General features: G+C 46.8%; 1 protein-coding gene across 1 annotated transcript in view; it reads left to right on the forward strand.

Moving 5' to 3' along the window:
* The window catches only part of LOC132082091 (voltage-dependent N-type calcium channel subunit alpha-1B-like), a 316,197-nt gene that overhangs the window by 142,908 nt on the left and 151,284 nt on the right, over positions 1–22,005 (forward strand). Inside the window, exon 7 of the mRNA XM_059486140.1 lies at positions 10,995–11,098. Coding sequence (XP_059342123.1) covers positions 10,995–11,098 — 104 coding nt within the window. The remainder of the gene's footprint in view (positions 1–10,994; positions 11,099–22,005) is intronic.

A 22,005-nucleotide genomic window follows, 5' to 3' on the forward strand; every position in this document is an offset into this window, starting at 1 on the left:
CCTGAAGCCTTTGCAGATAAGAACACCACGTCCAGGGAGTGCTGAATTTCCTCCAAGTGCAGCTTGACTCACGCAGGAGTTCTCTCGATGAATGATTTGTGCTTGATAAGAACTCCAACCTCAGCAGCAGAATTTGTTTTTCAAGGTGCTTCCTCCAACTGCAACACCCAAGAGCTCCTGTGCTCTCCTTGTGCCCCTTCCCAGAAAATGCCAGCCCTGTGTGCTCAGGGAACCCTGTGGATGGGGGCTGAGGCACTGCTGGCAGGAATCAGAATATTTGGGGTTTTGCTGGCTGAACCTGCTGCCCCTGCAGCACCTCAGCCTGCGTCCCATTTTGTGAAATGCTGGAATTACTTGATCTCGTGAGCTCTTTGGCTTTTAGATTTGTGGTAGAATGTGTGAAATGCATCCTCAGAGAATCACAGAATGGTTTGGGTTGGAAGGGACGTTAGAGATCAGCTGGTTCCAGCCTCCCTGCTGAGGACAGGGACAGCCTCTACCAGACCAGGCTGCTCCAAACCTCATCTAACCTGGCCTGAAATCCTCCTTATCCTCCAGATAAGCACCCCATGGGGCTCAGAGAGGGGCTGGGCAGGTGTTTGCTGGGATAAAACTCCCTCTGGAGAGCTCCATGCAGAGGCTGCCCTTCCTCACCCTAAATGTGCCTCACCTGTCCCCACCAGGAGCAGTCTGAACTGAGTTTCCATCCATAATTCAAGCCCACAGCTGTTTAAAAATAAAAGAAAGGGAGGAGAGGCTGTGAAATGAAAATAAAACCATTAAAAAGAGGTAGAGTCCCTTGGCCAGCCTGTTCTTTTTGACAGTGGCAGAGCTTTCCCAGTGCCAGGCAGGCTCATGAATAAAGCAGCTGAGTGAGTTCATGCTAGCTGGGGAAAGAATGAATTTTTTATCAAGAAACCCTGTTAGCATATTTATGTATTGATATATTGGTGCCATAAGCCTTTGGATCAAGGCATAAAACAGCAGTGGTTTTGCTTTTTCAGCCTCCCCAGCTCTGCAGAAGGGGCGAAACAAAAGGGAGGATTTGCTTCTATTTAAACTTGGCTGAATTAACATTAATATTGCTTGCAACAACTACAGTTAAAACGTGTTCCTACATCTACTGCTATTGTGCAAAATTAAAATGCTGCCAGCTTTGAGGATTTTTCCCAGAGTCTTCTCATATTTGTCTTGATTTTATGCATTTGGATGCTTTCAGAGGAAAGCCCAGCTCTGGATTGGTGTATTTGAGGGAATTATATCTCCCTTCACTCTTCTTTGGCACTTTCTGGGTCCTGTCAGGGGAAATGAAAGGTGGGAAATGAGAATCCTAAAGGGGGAGGTGATCGAGGTGTGTGTGAAGGTGAAAAGGAGGAGTGGAGTAGCTCAAAGACCTCAAAGAGAGAGGATCCTCTCAGGAGCCTGGATCTGAGTGTGAATGTGCAGGGGTTTGGGGTCTCCTCCCAGAGCTCAGGCGTGTGAGGGGAGGGCAGAGGCCACTGGGGACTCTCTGAGGGCTTTTCCTACAACTGCTGACCCCGTCCCAAAGGGCTTCTAGGAAACGCTTCCTCTGCCATGGGACCCTTCCTGGTGTCCATATCCCCACAAAGGCACAGGTACAATGTGCTCTCAGAGGAGATCAGATCCCAAAGGGCTTCCAGGAGACATTTCCTCTGCCATGGGATCTTTCCTGGTGTGCAAATCCCCACAAAGGCACAGGTATGATGTGCTCTAGGAGGAGATCAGATCCCAAAGGGCTTCCAGGAAATGCTTCCACTGCCATCTTCCCTAGTGTCCAAATTCCCCACAAAGGCACAGGTACAATGTGCTGTCAGAGGAGATCAGACCACAGAATCCCAGAATTGGGTTGGAAAACACCTTTGGACTTGATGATCTCAACCTATGACCAAACACCACCTTGTCAATGAAACCATGACCCCAAGTGTCACATCCAGTGTTTTATAAACCCCTCCAGGGACAGTGACTCCATTCCAGTGCTCAGTCCCTTTCAGTGAAGAGTTTTTTTTCCTAATTCCCAGCCTAAACTTCCCCTGGTGCAGTTCAAGGCTGTGTCTCCAGTCTCAAATTGTTGTCTGGACCTTGCATGAAGTTTAGAGGCTCCTGAAATCCTGTCCATCCCAATTCCAGCCATGGAAACCTCCAGCTGAGGGGTGTTCCTCACAGAAGACATAGCCATGTTAAAACACACTCTTGTAAATATCTTAGGGGAAAACAACACCAGCTGCAAAGATCAAGAATTGTTTTAATTCCTTCTCTGAACTTTCACAAAACTGCACAGAGCATACCTGGGAAAGTTTATCTGACTTTTATCTCTGACCAGTTCTCAGCATCCATAGGTCAGCACTTGAGAATTGGGATTTCTCTCACTGCCCTGCTGGGGAAGGTGGGAGCAGCTCACCTTTCCCCTGGCTGTGACCCAATTTCACCTCCTGGCAGGGTGGGGATTGCAGCAGAGACTCCTCAGCGCAGGGCTCAGTGGTGTTTCTGAGTCAGAAAGCTTACAGAATGTTTAAAAGATTAAAGCCTTTAAAAAAAAAAAAAAAAAAAGGCTTTTTTCTCTTTCTGCTTTCATCATAAGGCAGGTTCCAGGTGCTCTTGTACATGCTTGAAATATTTTTAGTTTTATTCTTAGTAATTTCTATGTTCATTTAAATGTAAGAATAGGAGCAGATAGAAATAAATCACCCGTAAACAGCTTTGCTAATTATCAGAAATGGTGAGGAAGAGAGTTGTGAAAAATCAGACAGAGGGTGAAGAGAGTTCATCTCTCCAAGACAACTGAGAGTTCTCAATGCAAAAACACTTAACTAAGGGAATATTAGCCTTTAATTGCCCTGAATAAGTCAGGCTGTGCCATTGATTAAATTCTGTGAGTAAATCTAGGTGTGCTCTATTTTGTATTTTGATTAGAAACACGGTAAAAACAAATGGTTTGTGGTGTTTGGCTGTATCTGTCCAATTAAATCCTGTTATTGACCCCTAGTCAGGAAACATTTACATGGCAGCCCCTTAATTGTTTGTCTTTGACATTAAAGGTTATTTTGTGTGATGTTCCTTCCCCTCCCAAAGCAGCTCCTGCTCCCTTTGATGGAGTCACAGTGGGAGCTGGGGATGATCTGGTGAGCCTGAGGCTCCCTGGGGATGGGGAGCAAGAGCCAAAAGCAGGCAGAGACCCTGGGGAGCCAGGGAGGGGATGGGGATGGGCTGGGAGAAGGATGCTGGAGCAGGCCAGGCTTTTATGGGCATTTCCTGGTGATGGCATGGGGCTGGAGCACAGAGAAGCAACAAGAATGAGAATCCCAGATTGGTTTGGTGTTGGGAAGATGAAACAGGAAAGCCTTATAAATATGATTGTCTGGCAAAAGATTTTGAGAATATGGAAACTATAAGCAAGATAGAAATGAAAGCAAGCTTTGAGATACCTCAGTTACTGAACAACTGGAAAACAATGGTGTGGCCAGCTGAAGGTGATCCCCTTTTGATGGAACAACACCCTCTGCTTGCAGACAGGCCCAAGGGTCAGAGCAGACCCTACAGCTTGGCAGAAGGGGCCCAAAGAGGAGTTTGTAGGGTTTAAAATGTAACACAGGATGGTGATGTAATGATTCTTATAGGCTGTATGGAAATGCTATAGGATTTGTATCTTGTACTAGATTGGTTAGTGAGAATCAGAATATTCAACACAGAAGAAGATTTATTGTACTGTAATGGGAACTTTGCTCTCTTACCCTTTTTACTCCCTTACTCTCTTATCCTCTCATCCTCTCTCTCTCATCCTCTCTCCCCCTCTCTTCTCTCATTCCTGCTCTGAGCTGTGTTTGGCAGCTCCCAGCAGGGCCCTGCACCCAGGCCCTTTGCAATGAACCCCAAGTTCCAAGCCCAGGCTTCAGAAATCTCTCGTCTCTGTCCATCCCCACCATCCTACCCCCGACATTCCTACAGTTTGGGCTGGAAGAGACTTTAAAGCTCACCTCATTCCACCTCCACTATGGGCAGGGACACCTCCCACTATCCCACGTTACTCCAAGCCCCATCCAAGCTGGCCTCAGGCACTTCCAGGGACGAGGAAATGCCCCTTGGAGCAGCCCTGGGAAGGTGGGCAATGGCCAGGGCTGCAGGACAGGAGATGAGAGGGGATAAAAGGGCATTTCTGGGCTCTGCAGCACAGTGCAAGCAGCAGTTGGCTGCTTTCAAGTGGATTGTTTCAAAGGGTATTTGGAATGAATTAATAACCAGACACAGTGTTAACAGGGTGAGCAGGGCCTGAGCAGCTCTGTGTGCCTGAGGCACAGAGTGAGGATTAACCCTGGCCCTGCTCTGCTTTTGGACACCTCACAAAGGCCTGCTGCTGGGAAGTGCTGTGTGCTGTGCTGGGGAATGCCCTGTTCTGCAGCTCAGGGCTTTAATCCCCTGCAGGACAGCAGCCTTTGGCTTCTGAGACTGTTACAGCTGCCAGAATTCCCCCCAGATCCCTGCACCCTGAGGAGTGGCTGTGCTGTCACTGCCTGGGGACACCAGCACTGGGCACAGAGGGAGGAGAGAGCCCCTGGGTGCTCAGAGCCAGTACAGTGATCCCTTAGGATTTGAGCTTTTATATTTTCCATACATTTGTAACCCTGCAGTTCTTTGGTGGATAACTCCAAACTCCACATTCAGTGTGAGCTGGTGCTTTCCCTTTTGGGGCAGACACAACAATTCCTCTCCAGGCCTGGCAATCAAGGACACCTCACTGCCTCAGGCCCCAGAGATGGAAACAAAAGCGAGTTTTGGGGGAGCAAACTTGGGGTAAATGACTTCATTAGCTGAAGCTGTAATTGGCAGATTACCCCCCAATATGCAAATGGACCAAACTTATAAAAGTGTGAAAAACCTGTGACCCATCATTCGTTTTGGGTGTAGCCCCTGAGGGGCCGTGTCTGCCCTAAATGTACCTGAAGGCCCTTCAATAAATATTCCTGCTTTTTATTGCCTTAATTTTGTCTGGCCTCTGGTTTTAGATATCCCCAAAAAGGCAGCAACAGGGAGAGAACAGAGAAAGGCTGTCCTATGACACCCAGCTGTGGACAGGGACAGCAGCTCCAGGGTGGCCAATTGAGCAGAATTGCCTGGAATAGGCTGGAGAGAAGCTTTGGGGATTTAGGAACTGGGTGATGCCTCAGGTTTTGGCTTTTCTGTTTTTCACATTCTGTGCTGCTTTAGTGTGTGGGTCTGGGTTCACATCAGGGGATGGTGAGCTCTGTGCACAGAGCAAGGAGACAAAACAATTCCTGCTCCAGCTGGGCACCAAGGACAAATGATCCAAATCTCAGCCCAAGAGCACAAACACCGTGGGCTGGAGAGAGAAAAACAAGCAGGGTGGGACTGCCTGGGCTAAAGCTGGAATGGGACAATGAACTGCAAGGTGCAAATGGAGCAGAACTGATCCCAGGGACAGACCCCGTGCCCGGCCGTGCATTTTGGAGCCATTTTGGTTCATCTTGGGTGCAGCCCTGGCTGGGCTCTTGTGCTGCCCAAGGTGGATCCATGGAGGCCTTTGAATAAATCCCTGCTTTATTCTTTAGCTCTGTCCAGCCTCTGTTCTAGGGCAGCCTGCACAAGGTATCAGGGGTATTTCAGTATTTTACCATGCTGGGTGTGTCTCTCTACAAGTGCCAGGTCAGGAGTGGGAGCAGCTGGGGCTGAGCAGAGCTCAGAATTTTAGGGAGAGCACTCCAGGGGTGCAGAGTCTGTGTGGGCTGTAGATGTTTGAGGTGAGATCACTGTGGCCCTGAAAGTGCCCCTCAGCTGCCTCAGTTTCCCTCTGTGCAGCTGTGGGAGCCCTGTGCTGTCACACTTAGGGGATGTGGATCTTTCCATGCTCGGGGCACTCCTGGGGCTGGGTGTGGGCACTGCTCAGGGGGTGCTTGTGAAGAGCCCCATGGCTGTTTTTAACCAGAAGGCTCAGGAGCAGTGTGAGAGCCCCCTGTGAGCCCCTCCTGAATTTCTGGCTGTAATTCTGGCACATTGTGTTGAGTATTTATTTTCTCTTGCCCTCCTGTTACATCTCTGTGGGCACAAGTGGCACTGACAGACTGCCAGACGTTACAGCAGTGAAATGTTGTAGCTGGAACATAAAAATTGATTTGATCTCTTGGCTCCTCCTGCTTAATGAGCGAGCCTGGAGCTCAGTGGCTCTGTGGATGAAGGGCTCAGGGCACACAGAGCTGCCTGTGAGACTCTGGGGGCTTTCCCTCGGGGAAGGAGTTTGGTTTTCCTGGCACCAAACAGGTTTTGAGTCATTAAAAGCCTCTCCCTGTGGCAGAGCTGAGGCTGTACCCTGTACTTGGGCTCCAGCTTGCTTGGGTGAGAAATGAGACTCACTTCCAGAACATTTAAAAGGTTTATTAAAACCTTACCAAAAATGCAACAGAAGACTGAATAGAGACAGTATTACAGCACTGGGAGCAGAGGATTTTTCCCACCATGTGCTCACCCACACAATGGTGGTTTCATCTTTTAACCCTTTAGCCCCCCCAAAGTTCTGTTCATTGACTCCCCCTTCACTGTCCAGTGGTGGAATTCACTTCCTTGTATCTTTTTTGGAGGTAACGAGTGACCCTCCCAAATGTCCCAAACCCAGGGCACCCCTGATAACAACCCCAGGGGGGTAAACAGTAAGTCTACGAAACTTCTCCTAACATATATACATGACATTTGCCTTTTAATTGTGGTAAAACACAACTATAAATCTATAAAATATAACTACAAATCTATAAAACAAAACCTATAAATCTATAAAACTTCTCCTAACATGTATACATAATATTTGCCTTTTAATTGTGATAAACATAACTATAAATCTACAAAACTTCTCTTAACATATATACATTATATTTGCCTTTTAATTGTGATAAAACAATAACTATAAAGCTATAAAACTTCTCCTACCATATATACAGGATATTTGCCTTTTAATTGTTATAAAACATAACTACAAATCTATAAAACTTCTCCTTACAGGAGATATTTGCCTTTTAATTGTGAGAGTCAACCGTGACAAATATGCAGGATATTTGCCTCTTAATTGTGAGAGTCAACCATGGCATTACTCATCTGTCACACTTGGGAGCACTGGGAAAGGTGCTGCACATCCAAGGAGTCTCTGCTTTCTCAGGAGCACTTTGTCACCAATTTTGCCTGGTGTTTGTCACCATATCCAAAGGGGAATTTGTCCTGGATCCTCGTGAGCGAGGCAGAGCAAACAGAGCCAGGCCCTGCCCTGCCCTGAGCAGGAGGTAACCCAGCAGATGCTCAGGGAAGGGTGGGTAATTGGTTGTATTTCAACACATTTGATTTTTAAGAGCTTTGATCGTGGCATGGAATTGTGGATCTGTCGCCAAGTTTGGGCTTCAAATGGAGAAATAAATGATAAATGATCACTTGGCAGCAGTGAACCCGCTGCACTCTCTTTGCATGTTTATGTGCTTTTCCCTTCTCCCATCTGTTCCCTCTTCCAGCCCCCCTTGGCTGCTGACAGCATTCCCAGCCTCACAGAACCATGGAATGTCATGAGCTGGAAGGGACCATCGAGCCCTCCCGGGATGGGATCTGCTTGCTGCAACCAGAGATGTTTGATTGACCAGATGAGAGCTGAAGAATAGCCCCTAAATATAAAAGCCTAAATATGAAATTGCCCCAGACACTTCCCCATTCCTCCTTTTCTCTGTTTCCAGACAAATGATGCTGCAGGCAACACCTGGAATTGGCTTTACTTCATCCCTGTCATCATCAGTGGCTCCTTTTTCCCTCATGTTGGGAAGGAAGCACTGAGGATGAATTTCCATGTTCCCTCTGAGCCCATCTGCAGAGATGCAGGGCAGAAGGACAAGGAGAGAGCTGAAAGCAAAGAGAGAGAAGAATGGAAAGCTAAACCAGGGAATGAAGAATTGGGGTGGGATGCCAGCTATTCCAAAAGCCTTCAAAACCCTAATTGGGCAGCTCAGAGCCATCCCTGCATTTCTGCTCTGGACTGTTTCTCCTTAAATCCATTTGTCCCTCACCTTGAGCAGGGGGGGATTGTGGTGAGGTTGCTGAGTGCCCACTCCTCTCCTCTGAGTCACTGATCAACTGACACAGCCATTCCTGAGAGGTGTTTGCTATTTGGGGAGATGCTGGTCTCGTGTTTGATCCTGGAGGAAGGATTTGTGTACACATGCACCCTATTAACAAACCTTGGGGGCATTTACTTGTGTCAGAGTTCTAAATGTTATATATAAATTGTGGTATTCACATACACTTTGAACAGAGATCCATAATTCTCTCTCCCAGTGAGAAAGCTCAGAGAGAGAAAACAATTCTCATCTCTACTTGCTGCTGCTGTAGTTTGGCACATGTGGAATGTGTTATGGAGACTGTTTAGTGAAGAGAGTCTGTTAATTGGACTCTGCTGATGGTTGTTTGGACCGATTGACCAGTTGGGTCAAAGCTGTGTTGTGACTGTGTGGAAAGGGTCGCAGGGTTTTCTTGAGTATTGTATAGTTTAGCATAGAATAGTTTAGTAGCATAGTATATAGTATGTAGTGTAATATAATATAACTTAATAAAGCAATTGCCTTCTGAATCATGGAGTCAGAGCACATTATTCCCTGATTGGGGGCTCCCTGCATTGATATATAAATGTTATAAATCACCTGTGAGAAATACTCTGACAGTTTGAGGTTTGCTGTTCATTGGGTAACTTCTCATACAGAGATTTTTGAGGTGGTCCCAGGTACATGCACAGCTGAGGTAAAACACAGTGAAAGTTCTTCCTTTTCTGATTCCTGCAAGCAAAATTATTCTTGGAAATATGACTGGGAACACTGGCCAAAAGCAGCACAGATAATAAGTTAAGGGCACCAATATCAGTTGGAATGAACACAGTTTTTGCCAGTTGGTGTTTGAGAGCAGTTTTTTGGGGAGGGAGCTGAGCTCAGCGTTCCTGGTTTTCTTTACCCTCTGCAGAAGGACAAGGAGAATGCAAGAGTTTCCTTGTATCAGTGCAATAATGTTATCACCTGTCAGAAATGCTGTGGTGTAGGCTTTGCCTGTTCATCAGGCGACTTCTTACACAGAGACTTTGCAGGTGGCACCAGGTACATGCATGGCTGAGGTAAAGCACATTTAAAACATTTCCTTCTGTGAATCCTGCAAGCAAAATTACTCTTGGGAATATGATTGGGAAGAGTGACCAAAAAGCATCACAGATAATAAGTTATAATAAGATATATATATATAAGATATATATAAGATAATAAGTTAAAGCATCAATATCAGAATTAATGCAGTTTTTGCCAGGTGGTGTTTGAGCTTTTCTCTGTAGGCTCTGCCTTTGGGCAGGGAGGTGAGCTCAGGGTTCCTGGGTTTTTTTTCACGCTCTGCAGGAGGAGGGAGAAGGATGAGAAGAATGTGTTTAGGTCTTTACTTTCCTTTTTGCTCCCCTTCTCCCTTTCCTTCCACCCAACATCAGATCCTCAGATTGCTGCATTCTTCCCACACAAGAGAGGAATTTGCATTTTCCTCAGCACTGGGATTCTGTCAATGGCCATGTGGCATTTTCCTGTTCAGCACTTCCCCAAAGAGCTCCCTCGTGGCTGATGAATGCAGAAACTTTGTCATAAACTGCAGCACCCTCCCCTCCTGTTCATCTGCCACTGCTGCCTGCTCAGGGTGGGTTTGGCTGGCAGGAGCCCGAGGTGCTGAGTGAGCAATGTGGAATTCCAGCATTCCAGAGATCCTGGGTCTCTTGCAGACTCCTTGTCTGGGTGTGAGCAGATCCTGGGCTGAACTGCAGCCTGGCTTTAGGGAAGGCTGTGGTTCCCTGCTGGAGTGGCTCTGTTCAGGTGGAAATGTGGTGCTGGGAGTTAGAGCTGAGCTGGGGAGGGAGGAAGCTGCAGCAGGGAGCCTGCACAGGGCTAGGCCACCTAAAAATGGGGTTTGGTCCTGCAGCAGGGTCAGTCTGGAGCTGTGGAACTGTTTAGGTTGGAAAAGGCCTTTAAGGTCATTGTTCCCCAGCACTGATCCATGTCCCTACACTGCTTTTAAATCCCTTCAGGGATGGGACTCCACCACTGCCCTGGGCAGCTGTGCTGGGGCTGGGCAGCATTTCCATGAAGGAATTTTCCCCAATATCCAATCTAAACCTGCCCTGGCCCAGCCTGAGGCCGTTCCCTCTGCTCCTGTCCCTGTTCCCTGGAGCAGAGCCTGACCCCCGGCTGTCCCCTCCTGTCAGGAGCTGTGCAGAGCCACAAGGGCCCCCTGAGCCTCCTTTGCTCCAGGCTGAGCCCCTGCCCAGCTCCCTCAGCCCCTCCTGGGGCTCCAGCCCTTCCCTGGACACACTCCAGCCCCTCAAGGTCCTTCTTGAGGAGCCCAGGACTGGACACAGGATTTGAGGTGCCCCAGCACAGGGGTGGTCACTGCTCTGCTCCTGCTGGACACACCATGGTGGGACAGCCCAGGTGCCATTGGCCTCTTGCCCACCTGGGCACACCTGGGCTCATGCACAGCCACTGTTACAGCACTCCAGGGCCTTTTCCAGCTTTCCAGCCCCAGGCTGGAGCTGTGACCCAAGGACAGGATCCTTGCTGACCCTCAGGCCATGGTGTGACCCCATGATGTGACCCTCTACAGGACCTCCTGCCCTCCAGCACATACACATCCCACCCAGCCTGGTGTCACCTGTGAATTTCATCCCCTCACCAGGTCAGGTGACAGATAACAGAGGGATCTCCCCGCTAGAGCTGAGGAAAAACCATGGTATGGATGTTGGGACAAGCAATTCTTTAGCTGGAATTGCAGCTGGTGAACAAAGCAGGACTGACCAGGACATCAGTGGTGGACACTCCTATGGAATTGCCAGGGATTGCCCTGCAGGTTCTGGGTGGTGTTTTCTCTCCAAGGTGAAATAATAATTGTGTTTTGTTTTTTTTTTTTTTTTTTTTTTCATTTGTTTACAGACAAACGACGCTGCAGGAAACACCTGGAATTGGCTTTACTTCATCCCTCTCATCATCATTGGCTCTTTCTTCATGCTCAACTTGGTGCTGGGCGTCCTATCAGGGTAAGGCGCTCTGAATTTCTGTTCCCACCTGGGTATTAAAAGGGAAGATGTGTTGATTTTAGGGGGATATTACTGAGACAGATGGGTGACACATCCTGCTGTGTCCCCTTCCCACTCATCCCACCCTGTCCTCTCCTTGCAGGGGGATATTTCTGTACAGCCCTAGGGTGGGGGGGACAGGCTGGTGAAAAACCCTGCACTGAGATGATTCTGAATCCTGATTTGTGGAATTACACTGATTTGGGGCAGTGCAGCCAACACTTCTGTGCTGCCTTGAAATGCCATCAGGGACCTGCTGGTGTGGAATGCTGGAATGGGACATGGAAATGTGGATAATGCATGTGGTGCTACTGTGCAGCCTTGGGAAGCTCAAAGTCAAGGCAATTAAAATATCTCAGGTTTGGGATTATTTTTGTTTTGTTTTTTTTTTTGTTTTCTTGCATTGATTTTTTTGTTGACTTGTTTTGTTTGTTTGATCTCTGCCTGTTTGAGCTGATATCTGTATTTTGGGGACATGCTCATCCCTTGATGTTCAAACCCCAGGGGTCAGCCAGGGATTTGGTGTTTGTTGCAGCTGAGTTTTGGGTTTGGACCTTTGTAGGAATCAAGGTGCCAAATCTGAAGCTGAAACATTCCCAGAATCTGGGGAGATGTGACCTGGAATTAACACACTCCAGGACTATAAAGCTCTCAGACTTTGGCACCTCATTCTGCACTGAATTTCTTCTTAGATCATGCAGGCAATTGAGATCATAGAGATGTATTAATACCTGGATTTTTTCCTGCCTCTTGGCAGCAAGGGAAGAAAAAATTAGTTGTTGCTGAGATGTGGTAAAGGCCCTTCAGTGCTGCACCTTTCCTCTTCTTTTTTTGAGTGGCTGGAGAAAGGAAAGTGTTTTCCAAAGAACATATCAATGCTGATTTGTATTATTTTGTAATTATTTTCCTTCTCAAAGCACAGGCTGTGGGCAGCAGAGCAGTGGTGTTTGAGGAGGGGAGAGGGCTGTGGGTGAGGCTTGTGTCACACCCTTCACTGCAGGAATAATCATCACGATCAATATAAATCCATTGATAACTGATCAGCAACTGACCAAAGCTATCTATAACTGATCAACAACTGGCCAAATCTATTTGTAACTGATCAATAACTGACCAAAGCCATTAATAATTGAACAAACCCATTTATAGGGCATCCTGGTGTACCAGAGGCTTTGTCTGATGGCTGATTTTCAGGGCTTACCCCAGCAGGGCTGAATGTGGTTCATTAGGTGCCTCATCTACCTTGTTCCACAGTGGGATTTAAACCAACCCAAAATCCTGCAGGCTGCTGTTCCTTTGTGCTGGAATCAAAGGGGTTTGGTGAGCAGGAGATGGAGACCTGTGTCTGACTCTCCTGAAAGCCTCTTGTTGCTTGGGGCAAAATATGAATATTATATAAATGTGTATCTCCTCATAAAAACACAGCTCTGTGCAGGATTCCCTTTGTTAGTGGTGAGGATGAGAAAATCTTCCTCACAGAAGGGAGCCTTTAATTTCTGTTTCACAGAGTGGTTTGACGTCCTTGCCTGGAATAATTCCTGGGGAGAGGCTGAGGAAATAAACATCACAGCACAGGTGTGGAGCACAGGGCTCCTGGTGGGCTTGGAGCTGCTGAGCAGAGAAGGAAAAATATATAAAATGTATAAAAAACCTTCCCAGTGAGGATGGGGAGGCCTGAGAAGCTGTGGCTGCCCCTTGGCAGTGTCCAAGGACAGGTTGGACAGGGCTTGGGGCAGCCTGGGACAGTGGAGCTGTCCCTGCCATGGCAGGGCTGGAATGGGATGAGCTTTAAAGTCCTTTTAAACCCAGACCATTCCATGATTCTATATCTGAATGGAGGAGTGATAGAAGACACCAGAAAAAAGGAAAGCCCCTCAGAAAGCAGAGTCTGTTGTCACTGTGTTCTGCCGCCAAAAGCCCAGACAGCATCATGGAAAAAAAAGGAAAAAAAAAAAAAGAGAAATTTAATCTGGAGTTGTTGTTTGCCTGGGTTTCTGCATGGAGAAGTTGATTTCCATAGGACAGAGCTTCACTCAAGGACATAAAGCCATCACATCCCAGGGACAGGAGCAGCTCCAGCTCCTGCTCCAAGCCCTGTCCAACCTTGCCTAAATCAAAAATGACAACAAATTATTGAGCTTCCTCCTAAATTGTGCAGAATTCTGTCATAAATCTTGATGGAATTTTCTGCTTTTCTGGAATTCGTGAATCCGTATTAACACTGAGCAGATACCAGTTGTGAATGGGTTTGACTCCTGGGTTTTTCTGTTTGAGGAAATCTTGGAAAACTGACCCTGTTGGGATGCCCAGAATCACCTGCACCCAAAATATGCAACAAGAGATGAAACCTATGTTTAAATAAAGGGCAAACAACCTCCCCTCTCTGCTGATTCTCCTGGAATCACGGGACAGGATGAGAGGAAATGGCCTCAAGCTGTGCCAGGGGATGCTTGGGTTGGGTATAAGAAGAGTTTTTTCATGGAAAGGCTTGGGGAACATTGGAATGGGCTGCCCAAGGTGTCAGCATCCCTGGAAATGTTCAAAAACCGTGTGGAAGTGGCACTTGAGGCCATGGCTGATGGTTGGATTTGCTGATTTTAGAGGCTTTTTCCTATCTGAAGGATTCCATGATTCTGTAAGCAGCAAAGGCAGGAAAGTGATGGGAATTGTGGAAGTTTGGAAAAGACAGAACATAGAAATGAGCCCCAGTCTCAGGCCCCAGCTGGATTCCTGTTGGATGCTGGGCTGGACCTGCTCACCCCAGTGCCAAAGGTGGGGCTCTGACTGGGGAAACTGGGATCAGCTCCCCCTTGCCAGGCTGGATTGCACTGGAAAATACAGAAATTGTGTCACAGAAATACAGGAAATACAGGGAATTCTGTGTTGTTTTCCAGGGGGATTGAGATTTCCTGGAGTGGTGCAGTGGTCAAGGGAGCTGTGATTGAAGCAGCTCCTGAAATCCAGGGAGTTTGGTTGGTTTTTATGGAATATCTGGGGCTCTCCAGCAGGACTCAGCATCCACTAGAGCAGTGGTTTTGTGTCCCTTGTAAGGGATTTTCCTCCTTGCTCCTCACTTTGTACTCCCCCCTTTCTATTTTCCTTCCCTGATGCTTGATTCTTCTGTGAACCAAGAAAGCTCAGCAGCCCTGCAGAACCCAATAGAGCAGAAAAATACAGATTATTTCCTTCTGCAGAGCTTTTGCTCTGTGTCACAGCTGATTTGGGAGCTCAGGACTGCACAGGGCCAGAAGAGCAGGAGCAGGGAGAAATTCCTCTCCCTTTTGCTACCAGTAACATCCAGGAGCTCATTTCCTTCTGCTTGTGACCTGTGGAATTCAGAGCATGGCTGTGTTCTGCCCATCCATGTGCTGGGAATTGTGCTGGGTGACTCCCCAGTCACAGACACACACAAAAGGGGGGAAAATATAAATGATAAAAATAAATAATTGAAAACCAGGTGAAATTAGAAGATTTGACACCTTCTTCAAGTTTTTCTGGCCCATCCCTCCAGGCCCTTGGGTGAATCTATCCCTGTTTCAAAAGCTGGGGCACCTTACTTCCCAAAAATTGAGGTGGCATTTTCTAAGAGTGGAAAAACTGCAGTGGTGAAAATATTTAGGTATTTGTGTCTATAATGTATTTCCCTTGGAACATCTTTCTGTGCTGACTGCAGTGGGAGGTTAGCTTTATTAAATCATTTGTAAACTCTTTGTTTGTGATCTAGGTAGCAATACAGGGGAATACAACTTTTCCACCAAAAAAAAAAAAAAAAACCAAAACCCAAAAAACCAACAAAAAAAGCCCCAAAACAACAACAAAGATTGGCTGCCTCTGGTGGCACCACGAGATTGTTCTGACTGCAAGACATGGCAGGAGGTGCTGACCCCAGCTGCCCTCCTGCATCCCTCAAACACAAGCTCATTTGCTGCTTAGGATGTCACAGCTTCCTTCTGGCCACAAAACACCCTGGGATGATCCCCAGGAATTTTTTATTGAACTCTGCCCATGGTTTGCGGCCAGCAGGGAAAAACCCCCACATGCAGTTGAGAAGTGCTGCCCCACAGTGAATATTTTTCTGATTTAATTCTGGTTTATTGCCCTGTGCCCCCAAGGACTGGGCACCTCATCCTCAACCCCTTCCCCATCCCAGCCCCTGTGGCAGCAGCTCTCTGGCCACAGAGAGAAACACAGACTTTCCCAGACATCAAACTGGGAAAGGCTGTGAGAAGATCAGAGAAAAGAAAGAGAAACAATTCTTATCTTAACCTGCTGCACCTGTTGTTGTGCACATGTGGAATGTGTTATGGAGATTTGTTCACCAAAGGGTGGTTTCTTAATTAGCCAGTGGTGATGGTGTTTTAAGTAAAGGACCAATTTAAAAACCTGTAAAAAACCACCTGTAAAAAACAAGGTATAAAAGTATGGCTTTCTTAAAAAGATTATTAATAGTCTTCTGAAATACATTAAATCTATGTCAATTATTACCTGGCCAGGGACCCATTGCCCCAACATAACCCAAACCCAACTCCATCTTCATCTCCATCCTCAACCTAACCCCATCCCAACCCCAACCCCATCCTCATCCCAACCCTATCCCAAGCCCAACCTCATTCCCATCCTCATCCCATCCCATCCCATCCCCACTTTGTTTTCCCAGTGTTCCCTCCCTCAGCAGCCCCTTCAATGCTGTTTTTCTCCTCCTGCTGCTGTTCCCCTCCCAGCTCCCAGCATTTCCCACAGCCTGCTGGGATTATGGGGTTTCCTACAGCTTGGGTATTAATTTTGCCTGCTAATGAGCTGCATGATGCCACACAATACATTGCTGAACTGTTTTGATGCTTTGGATTACACAATGCAAAGAGGATAAACGTTATCCTGGGATGCTGGGAGGAAGATGATTGAACTTATTTCGAGGCTAAGTGCTTTTTGGCACGGACCCAGGCTGGGGGAGTGCTGAGGGGGGCGAGACAGCCGGAATTCTGGCCAGAGAGGCCACGCTCCCAGAGTGATGCATTGGGATCCTGGGAGTCTGCGCCTCTGGAGTGTGAAAAACGCTGCTTGTCATGTCCTCAAATATTTATGGTGAAGCCTGAGGTATTTCCAGCCCAGGCAGTGCAGAGTGATGGTTGCTGCCAGGGTTTACTCATCTGGCTGTGAGAGCCGAGCTGGAGCCGCTCTGTGAGGCCCGGGTTGTGCTTTCCTCAGAACTGCTCTGTCCTGGGTGTGCCACACCTCTGGTTTGTGGGATCACCTGGGGCAGGTAATGCCTTTTTCAGCCTACTTAAAAAGAGAGGCCAGACAAAATTAAGGGAATAAAAAGCAGTTATATTTATTGAAAGCCTTCAGGTACATTTAGGGCAGGCAAACCCCTCCAGGGCCTACACCCAAAAATGGATGATGGTTTCACAGGTTTCACACTTTTATAAGTTTGGCCCATTATTGGGGGTTAATCTGCCAATTACAGCTTCAGCTAATGAAGTCATTTACCCAAGTTTGCTCCAAACTCACTTTTGTTTCCATCTCTGGGCCCTGAGGCAGTGAGGTGTCCTTGATTGCCAGGCCTGGAGAGGAATTGTTGTGTCTGCCCCAAATGGGAAAGCTGCAGCTCACACTGTGTGTGGAGTTTGGAGTTATCCACCAAAGAACTGCAGGATTACAAATGTACGGAAAATATAAAAGCTCAAATCCTAAGGGATCACAGGGACTCTGGGGAGATGTTTGGGATGGGTGCAGCAGCTCTGTGCAAGTGAGAGCCTGGCAGGGCACACAGCCCCAGCTGTGCTGGCACCTTGAGGGGACAAAGGGCAGGGAAAAAGGGGTTTAATTCTTTTTATCACCCTTTTCTGAGCAGTGTGGTGCTTGATCCCACTGTACATTTTCCCTGTGCTGTGCTCCAGGCTCCCTGGGGGATCTCTGTGTCTCTTCTGTCCCGGGGTCACTGAGGGTTTTGTGGTATTGGAGCAGCCCCATCCCCACCTCCCTGACCCTAGCTGCTTGCCCTGCTGAATTTCATGACAAGTTTTCCCATCCTGAGGACTTTTGCCAGACTGAGATCATAAAACCTCTGCCTGCAAGACGTGCAGAGGCTGGAGGAGAGCGGTGCTGATTAATTTGTCACAATGGCAAAGTGTTCTTGTGTCCTCCTTCCCCTCATTACAGAGACAATCCTTCATTTGTTCCCAGTGCACTGGTGCCTGCTGTGATCTGACTTTGCCTGGTGTTAATTATTTGCAGCAGAAGAGCTGCATCATGGAAACAGATGAGATTCTGGCTTCCTCCTTGCTTTTAGTCTGTTCCAAGGCTGTGCTTAAAAGGGACGAGAAAGAGAAGAAAAAAGCAGAATTATTTTTTCCCTTTTTCTTTGCTCATCACCCTTTTTAACAAAGCCATCATTGCAAACATGAAATGAGGGAGAAATGTTTCTTTCCTGGTTTCTTGCTAGAGGGACAGAGAGCAGTGACTGATCCTGCTGAATGTGGGTCCTTTGCTCCTTCTGTGATTTTGGTTAGTCCAGGAGAGCTGCACTTCCTTTATTTGCCCTTCTCTTGAGCCACAATGGAAATCAAAGCCTGGAATACAAAAATAATACAGAGGAGACCTAAATTTGAATTTCATGGGGACTCTGCTTTGTCCTGGGAGTGGAAACTTGAACAGAACCTGAGGTTCATCCTGCAATTGCAGCAGGCTGAAGCGAGGAGATAAATGAGGCTTTGAACTCCTTTTTCTCCCTTTGTCAGTGCCTCCTTCCAGCCAGGTTTGCCCAGCTGTGGCACTTGCAGTTCTCAAATCAGATTTTGGGGAATCAAAATCAAATTGGCACAAGCTGAATGGACAGACAAAGGAAAGGAGGGCGAAAGATGGATTGAAGGCTTCACCTCTGTGCTGTTCCCTTCTCTCCCCAGAAATACAGAACATTTCCCATCTCTGACCTGCATTTGAAGCTCTTGTTGCAGTGATTAAAGTGACTCTGAAGCCTGCCTGGGTGCTCAGAGATCATTCTCTCCAGATACTCCCATCCCTTATCAGCTGCTGTAGAGAGCTGAGATTTCCCCTCTTTAGAGCAATGAGGAGGGAGCAGCTCTCCCTGTGCAGGATTGATGGGTCCAGTGCTTATTCCTCAGTACTGGACATTGGGATAGGTTAAGCAGCTCTTTGGGCTCAGTCTGGACCTTTCATAGTGGGATCCTGGGTGGCTGCAGCTCCTCCAGGTGAAATAGAAACACACATGTGTTTCTTGGGGTGGCTGAGGAGCCACAGAGCTTTGTCAGCTCAGGCCCTCTAGGCTTTCCTTCTTTAATAAACTCTGACTTTTCAGCAAACTGCAGTAAAACTTATCTTAGAGGTGCCAACTGTCACCAGGACAAAGGAATTCTAAAAACATTCTGGCTTTTCAGGTGAATCCATTGTTTGGTTTCCTCTCATTCCAGCAGTTTTCAGTGTGCTCTCTCTGTGCCCCATGGATGGGCTTCCTTTCACCTCCCTCAGGTGTTTCTCTGCCCAAATGAGGTGCATTTCCATGCTTTTCCTCGTTGTCCCATGGGGCCTTTCCAATCAAGATGCTTTGCCTATGTTCAGTGGTGACCTGGTCCTGATTTTTAGAACTATTTGAAACCAGTGATTTAACAATACACCACGTTCATCTCTATTCATGTTTTCAGAGCAGTAAGTCAGAGGCATCAAATTATTTTTAGTTTTGCCTGCAGATTTCTGAGGATTTTGTCTGTGGATGAGAATAATCAAAGTCAGCTCATCCTGAACTTTTCCTGATCTTGCTGTGGTAAAGAACTGATGTTATGGGGAATAAATCCATGTTTTTACTGCTCTCCTGTCATTCTGTTTGCAGCCCTCATGGGTGCAAAGTGCCAGCTAAGATTTGCCCTCTGGGGTTTGCACCTTCCCAGCTCTGGGTCATGTAGGCAGCTGGAAATTGCACTGCTATTTTTTATATATATATGCACTATACTATATTATACTAAACTATATTATATTACATTATATTATATTACGGAAAATCATATACTAAAACTATATTAAAGAAAGAGAAAGGAGACATCAGAAGGCTAGAAAAGAATGAATAATCAAAACCTGTGACAGACTCAGAGTCTGACACAGATGGACTGGGATTGGTCATTAATTAAAAACAATTCACATGGAAACAATCAAAGATGCACCTGTTGGTAAGCAACCTCTAAACCACATTCCAAGCAATCAGATAATTATTGTTTACATTACTTTTCTGAGGCTTCTCACCTTCTCAGGAGAAAAGTCCTGGCAAAGGGATTTTTCAGAAAATATCAGTGACAGCTCCTGAGGTGCCACCTGCCATCCATTGCTTTCTGGAATCCTTGTTCCTCCAGGCAGACCTGACTGTCCCCACAGCTCCTGAGGTGTCACCTGCCATCCATTGCTTTATCAATCCTTATTTTTCCAGGTGTTGCAGTATATTTGCAAGGGCTAGGCCATAGTGCGCAGCCAGCCTGCTTCTGAGTTTGTTTTCAAAGCCTCAGGAATTCGTCAAGGCTACTGGAACATAAATTGTGCTCAGTTAAGAAAGAAGAGGCTGAAAAACTGACTACCAAGACAGCAAGAACTGGATAACAGAGGGCTGTGAAACATCTGTACTGTAACCAATCACATACTGTAAGAAATGCAGGCAGAAAATGAGTAAACACAAAGGCACCAATCAAGAATTGTGTACTTAGTAGTTTGTAGAATCTATAAGAATGTGTGCAAGGTAAACAAGAAATGGCTTCTGCTTTTGGTCAGAAGTTCAGGAGTCCTGGATTTCCCACATCCAGTTAGGACTGGCTGTCCCCGTGTCCCGTGAGGTGTCACTGCCATCCAATGCTTTATCAATCATTGTTTTTCCAAGCAGGACTGGCTGTCCCCATGCCTCCTGAGATGCCATTTGCCATCCAGTCCCAACTTTATGCAATCCTTGGATGTACTCGTGCAGGAGAACAAGCCAGTCCTAAAACTCACTGGATTTTTTTTTTTATGTTAATTTATGAAAATCCGAAAGTTCTTCTCAGCTGCTTTCCAGGAGTGGCAGGCTGATCCTTCCAAGATCTGCTGCTTTCTCAGCAGCACTTCAGCTCCGGGGATGGCGGCTGCTCTGCTGTGTAGAGTCGGAGATTTCCTGAGATCTGAACGTGGGATCCTTCTCAATGAGGAGCTAATTACCTGTGCTGTAATTACGAGTCGCTAATCACCAGCACTATTAGCGCAGGGATGACAGCGGTGCTGTCTCATCTCTCTCTGCCTCTTCCCCGCCTGTGGGAAGCGTTTCTGGCTGGTTTCTGAGCAGCAAACCTGAATTGCAGAGGTTTGAGGATGCCATCAGTCTTGCACTGCCGTGCCCTGGGCGTGTGTGCCAAAGCAGGAGGAGGATTTAGGATGCTCCATCCCAGCTCTCTGCTGTCACACAGCAAAGTTAATCACACACTCAGGGGATGAAGATTGTGGGTTGTTGATTTTTATCCCTCGTTGGTGTGACAGGATTTTTAATTTAAGGGCAACGTGGATGAAGCAGTTACAAGAATTTCATTAGTTTATTAAGTTTACTGACCCTGGTGGTTATTGAGGAGCTGCCTCTGTCTCTTGTGTGCCTCGGGGGGCTCTGGAATTGCCCTGGAGTGGCTGTCTCAGTGCATATTTCACAGCGAGATTGATTTCCCTCCTCCACCCAACCAAGGTGGAAAGCAGCAGCCATCCATTTCCTGGTGACACTAAGCACCAGCCACTCTCCAGGAGAAAAATGTGACACGAGGAGCCTGACTGGATGTGGTTTCCATGATGGATGCACTGCCCTGGAATCCTGCTTGTTCCTGCTGTCTCTGTGCAATCAGCTACAACCTGGGCAGGGGCACCTTCCACCATCCCAGGCTTCTCCCGACCCATCCCGGCCTTGGCACTGCCAGGGATCCAGGGCAGCCACAGCTGCTCTGTGCCAAGACCTCTTCACCCTCACAAAAAAACATCACGATGTTATGAATAAGAAGATTGACTAGGCCAATATTCAAGCAGCAATCAATTTATTAATTAATATGGTAAAGTATGAGCAACACAGCGCTGGGTACAGCAGGGGAAGTTTTCCCTCCAACTGCACACTGATAGTTGAGGCTTACAGGTATTTATAGGGGTACTCTCAGCAGTTTCTATCCCAATTTTTACTCATCAGCAGTTTCTATTTCCCAATTTTTACATCACAATTCTATACACTATTGTGATTTAGTTTTTCTCAGGATGTATCCCAAAAGGAGTATCCCCAGATGGTGGTGGTCCAGTTTCTGAAAGAAAGAAAGATTAATCTCATCTGGTGGGGTTCAGCTCCCCAGATGTGGGTCCACCTTTTAATTGCAGAGACCATAAATCTCATAACAGTGATGTCCAGCTTCCCTTGGTTGAAACCATAAACCCTTGAGGTGATGTTCATCTTCCTTTCTCAAGCTGTTTTTCTCTGCTTTATTAAGGCATGAGATATGCATATTTTCTTTATATATATTCCAAAGCTATAGTATCAAGGATACAAGTAATATTCTAAAATTATACTTCAAAAGGTTATTATTGCAGAACTCTTTAAGGCTTAACTATAAGCAAAAAGCAACATCCTTAATGCTTTAATTCCAATGCTTCTAAATCAACTAAGGTTAATTGCAAACAAAAGATAGGTTTAAAGGCCTTCTTCCATGCTTTATTTTCCTCAGTTATTATTAGAATTCGCAACTGTCCCATGGTCGGTCTCCACACATATCACAATCACAAATACACGCATTGCCTGTATGTACCTGACACAAAACACAGCTTTGTATTTCACAATGATACATTCCAGAACTGGCCAAAGGGGTGAAAAACAGCTCTGAAAAAAA

This window comes from Ammospiza nelsoni, chromosome 20 (genome assembly GCF_027579445.1).
Source record: "Ammospiza nelsoni isolate bAmmNel1 chromosome 20, bAmmNel1.pri, whole genome shotgun sequence".
NCBI classification, from domain to species: domain Eukaryota; kingdom Metazoa; phylum Chordata; class Aves; order Passeriformes; family Passerellidae; genus Ammospiza; species Ammospiza nelsoni.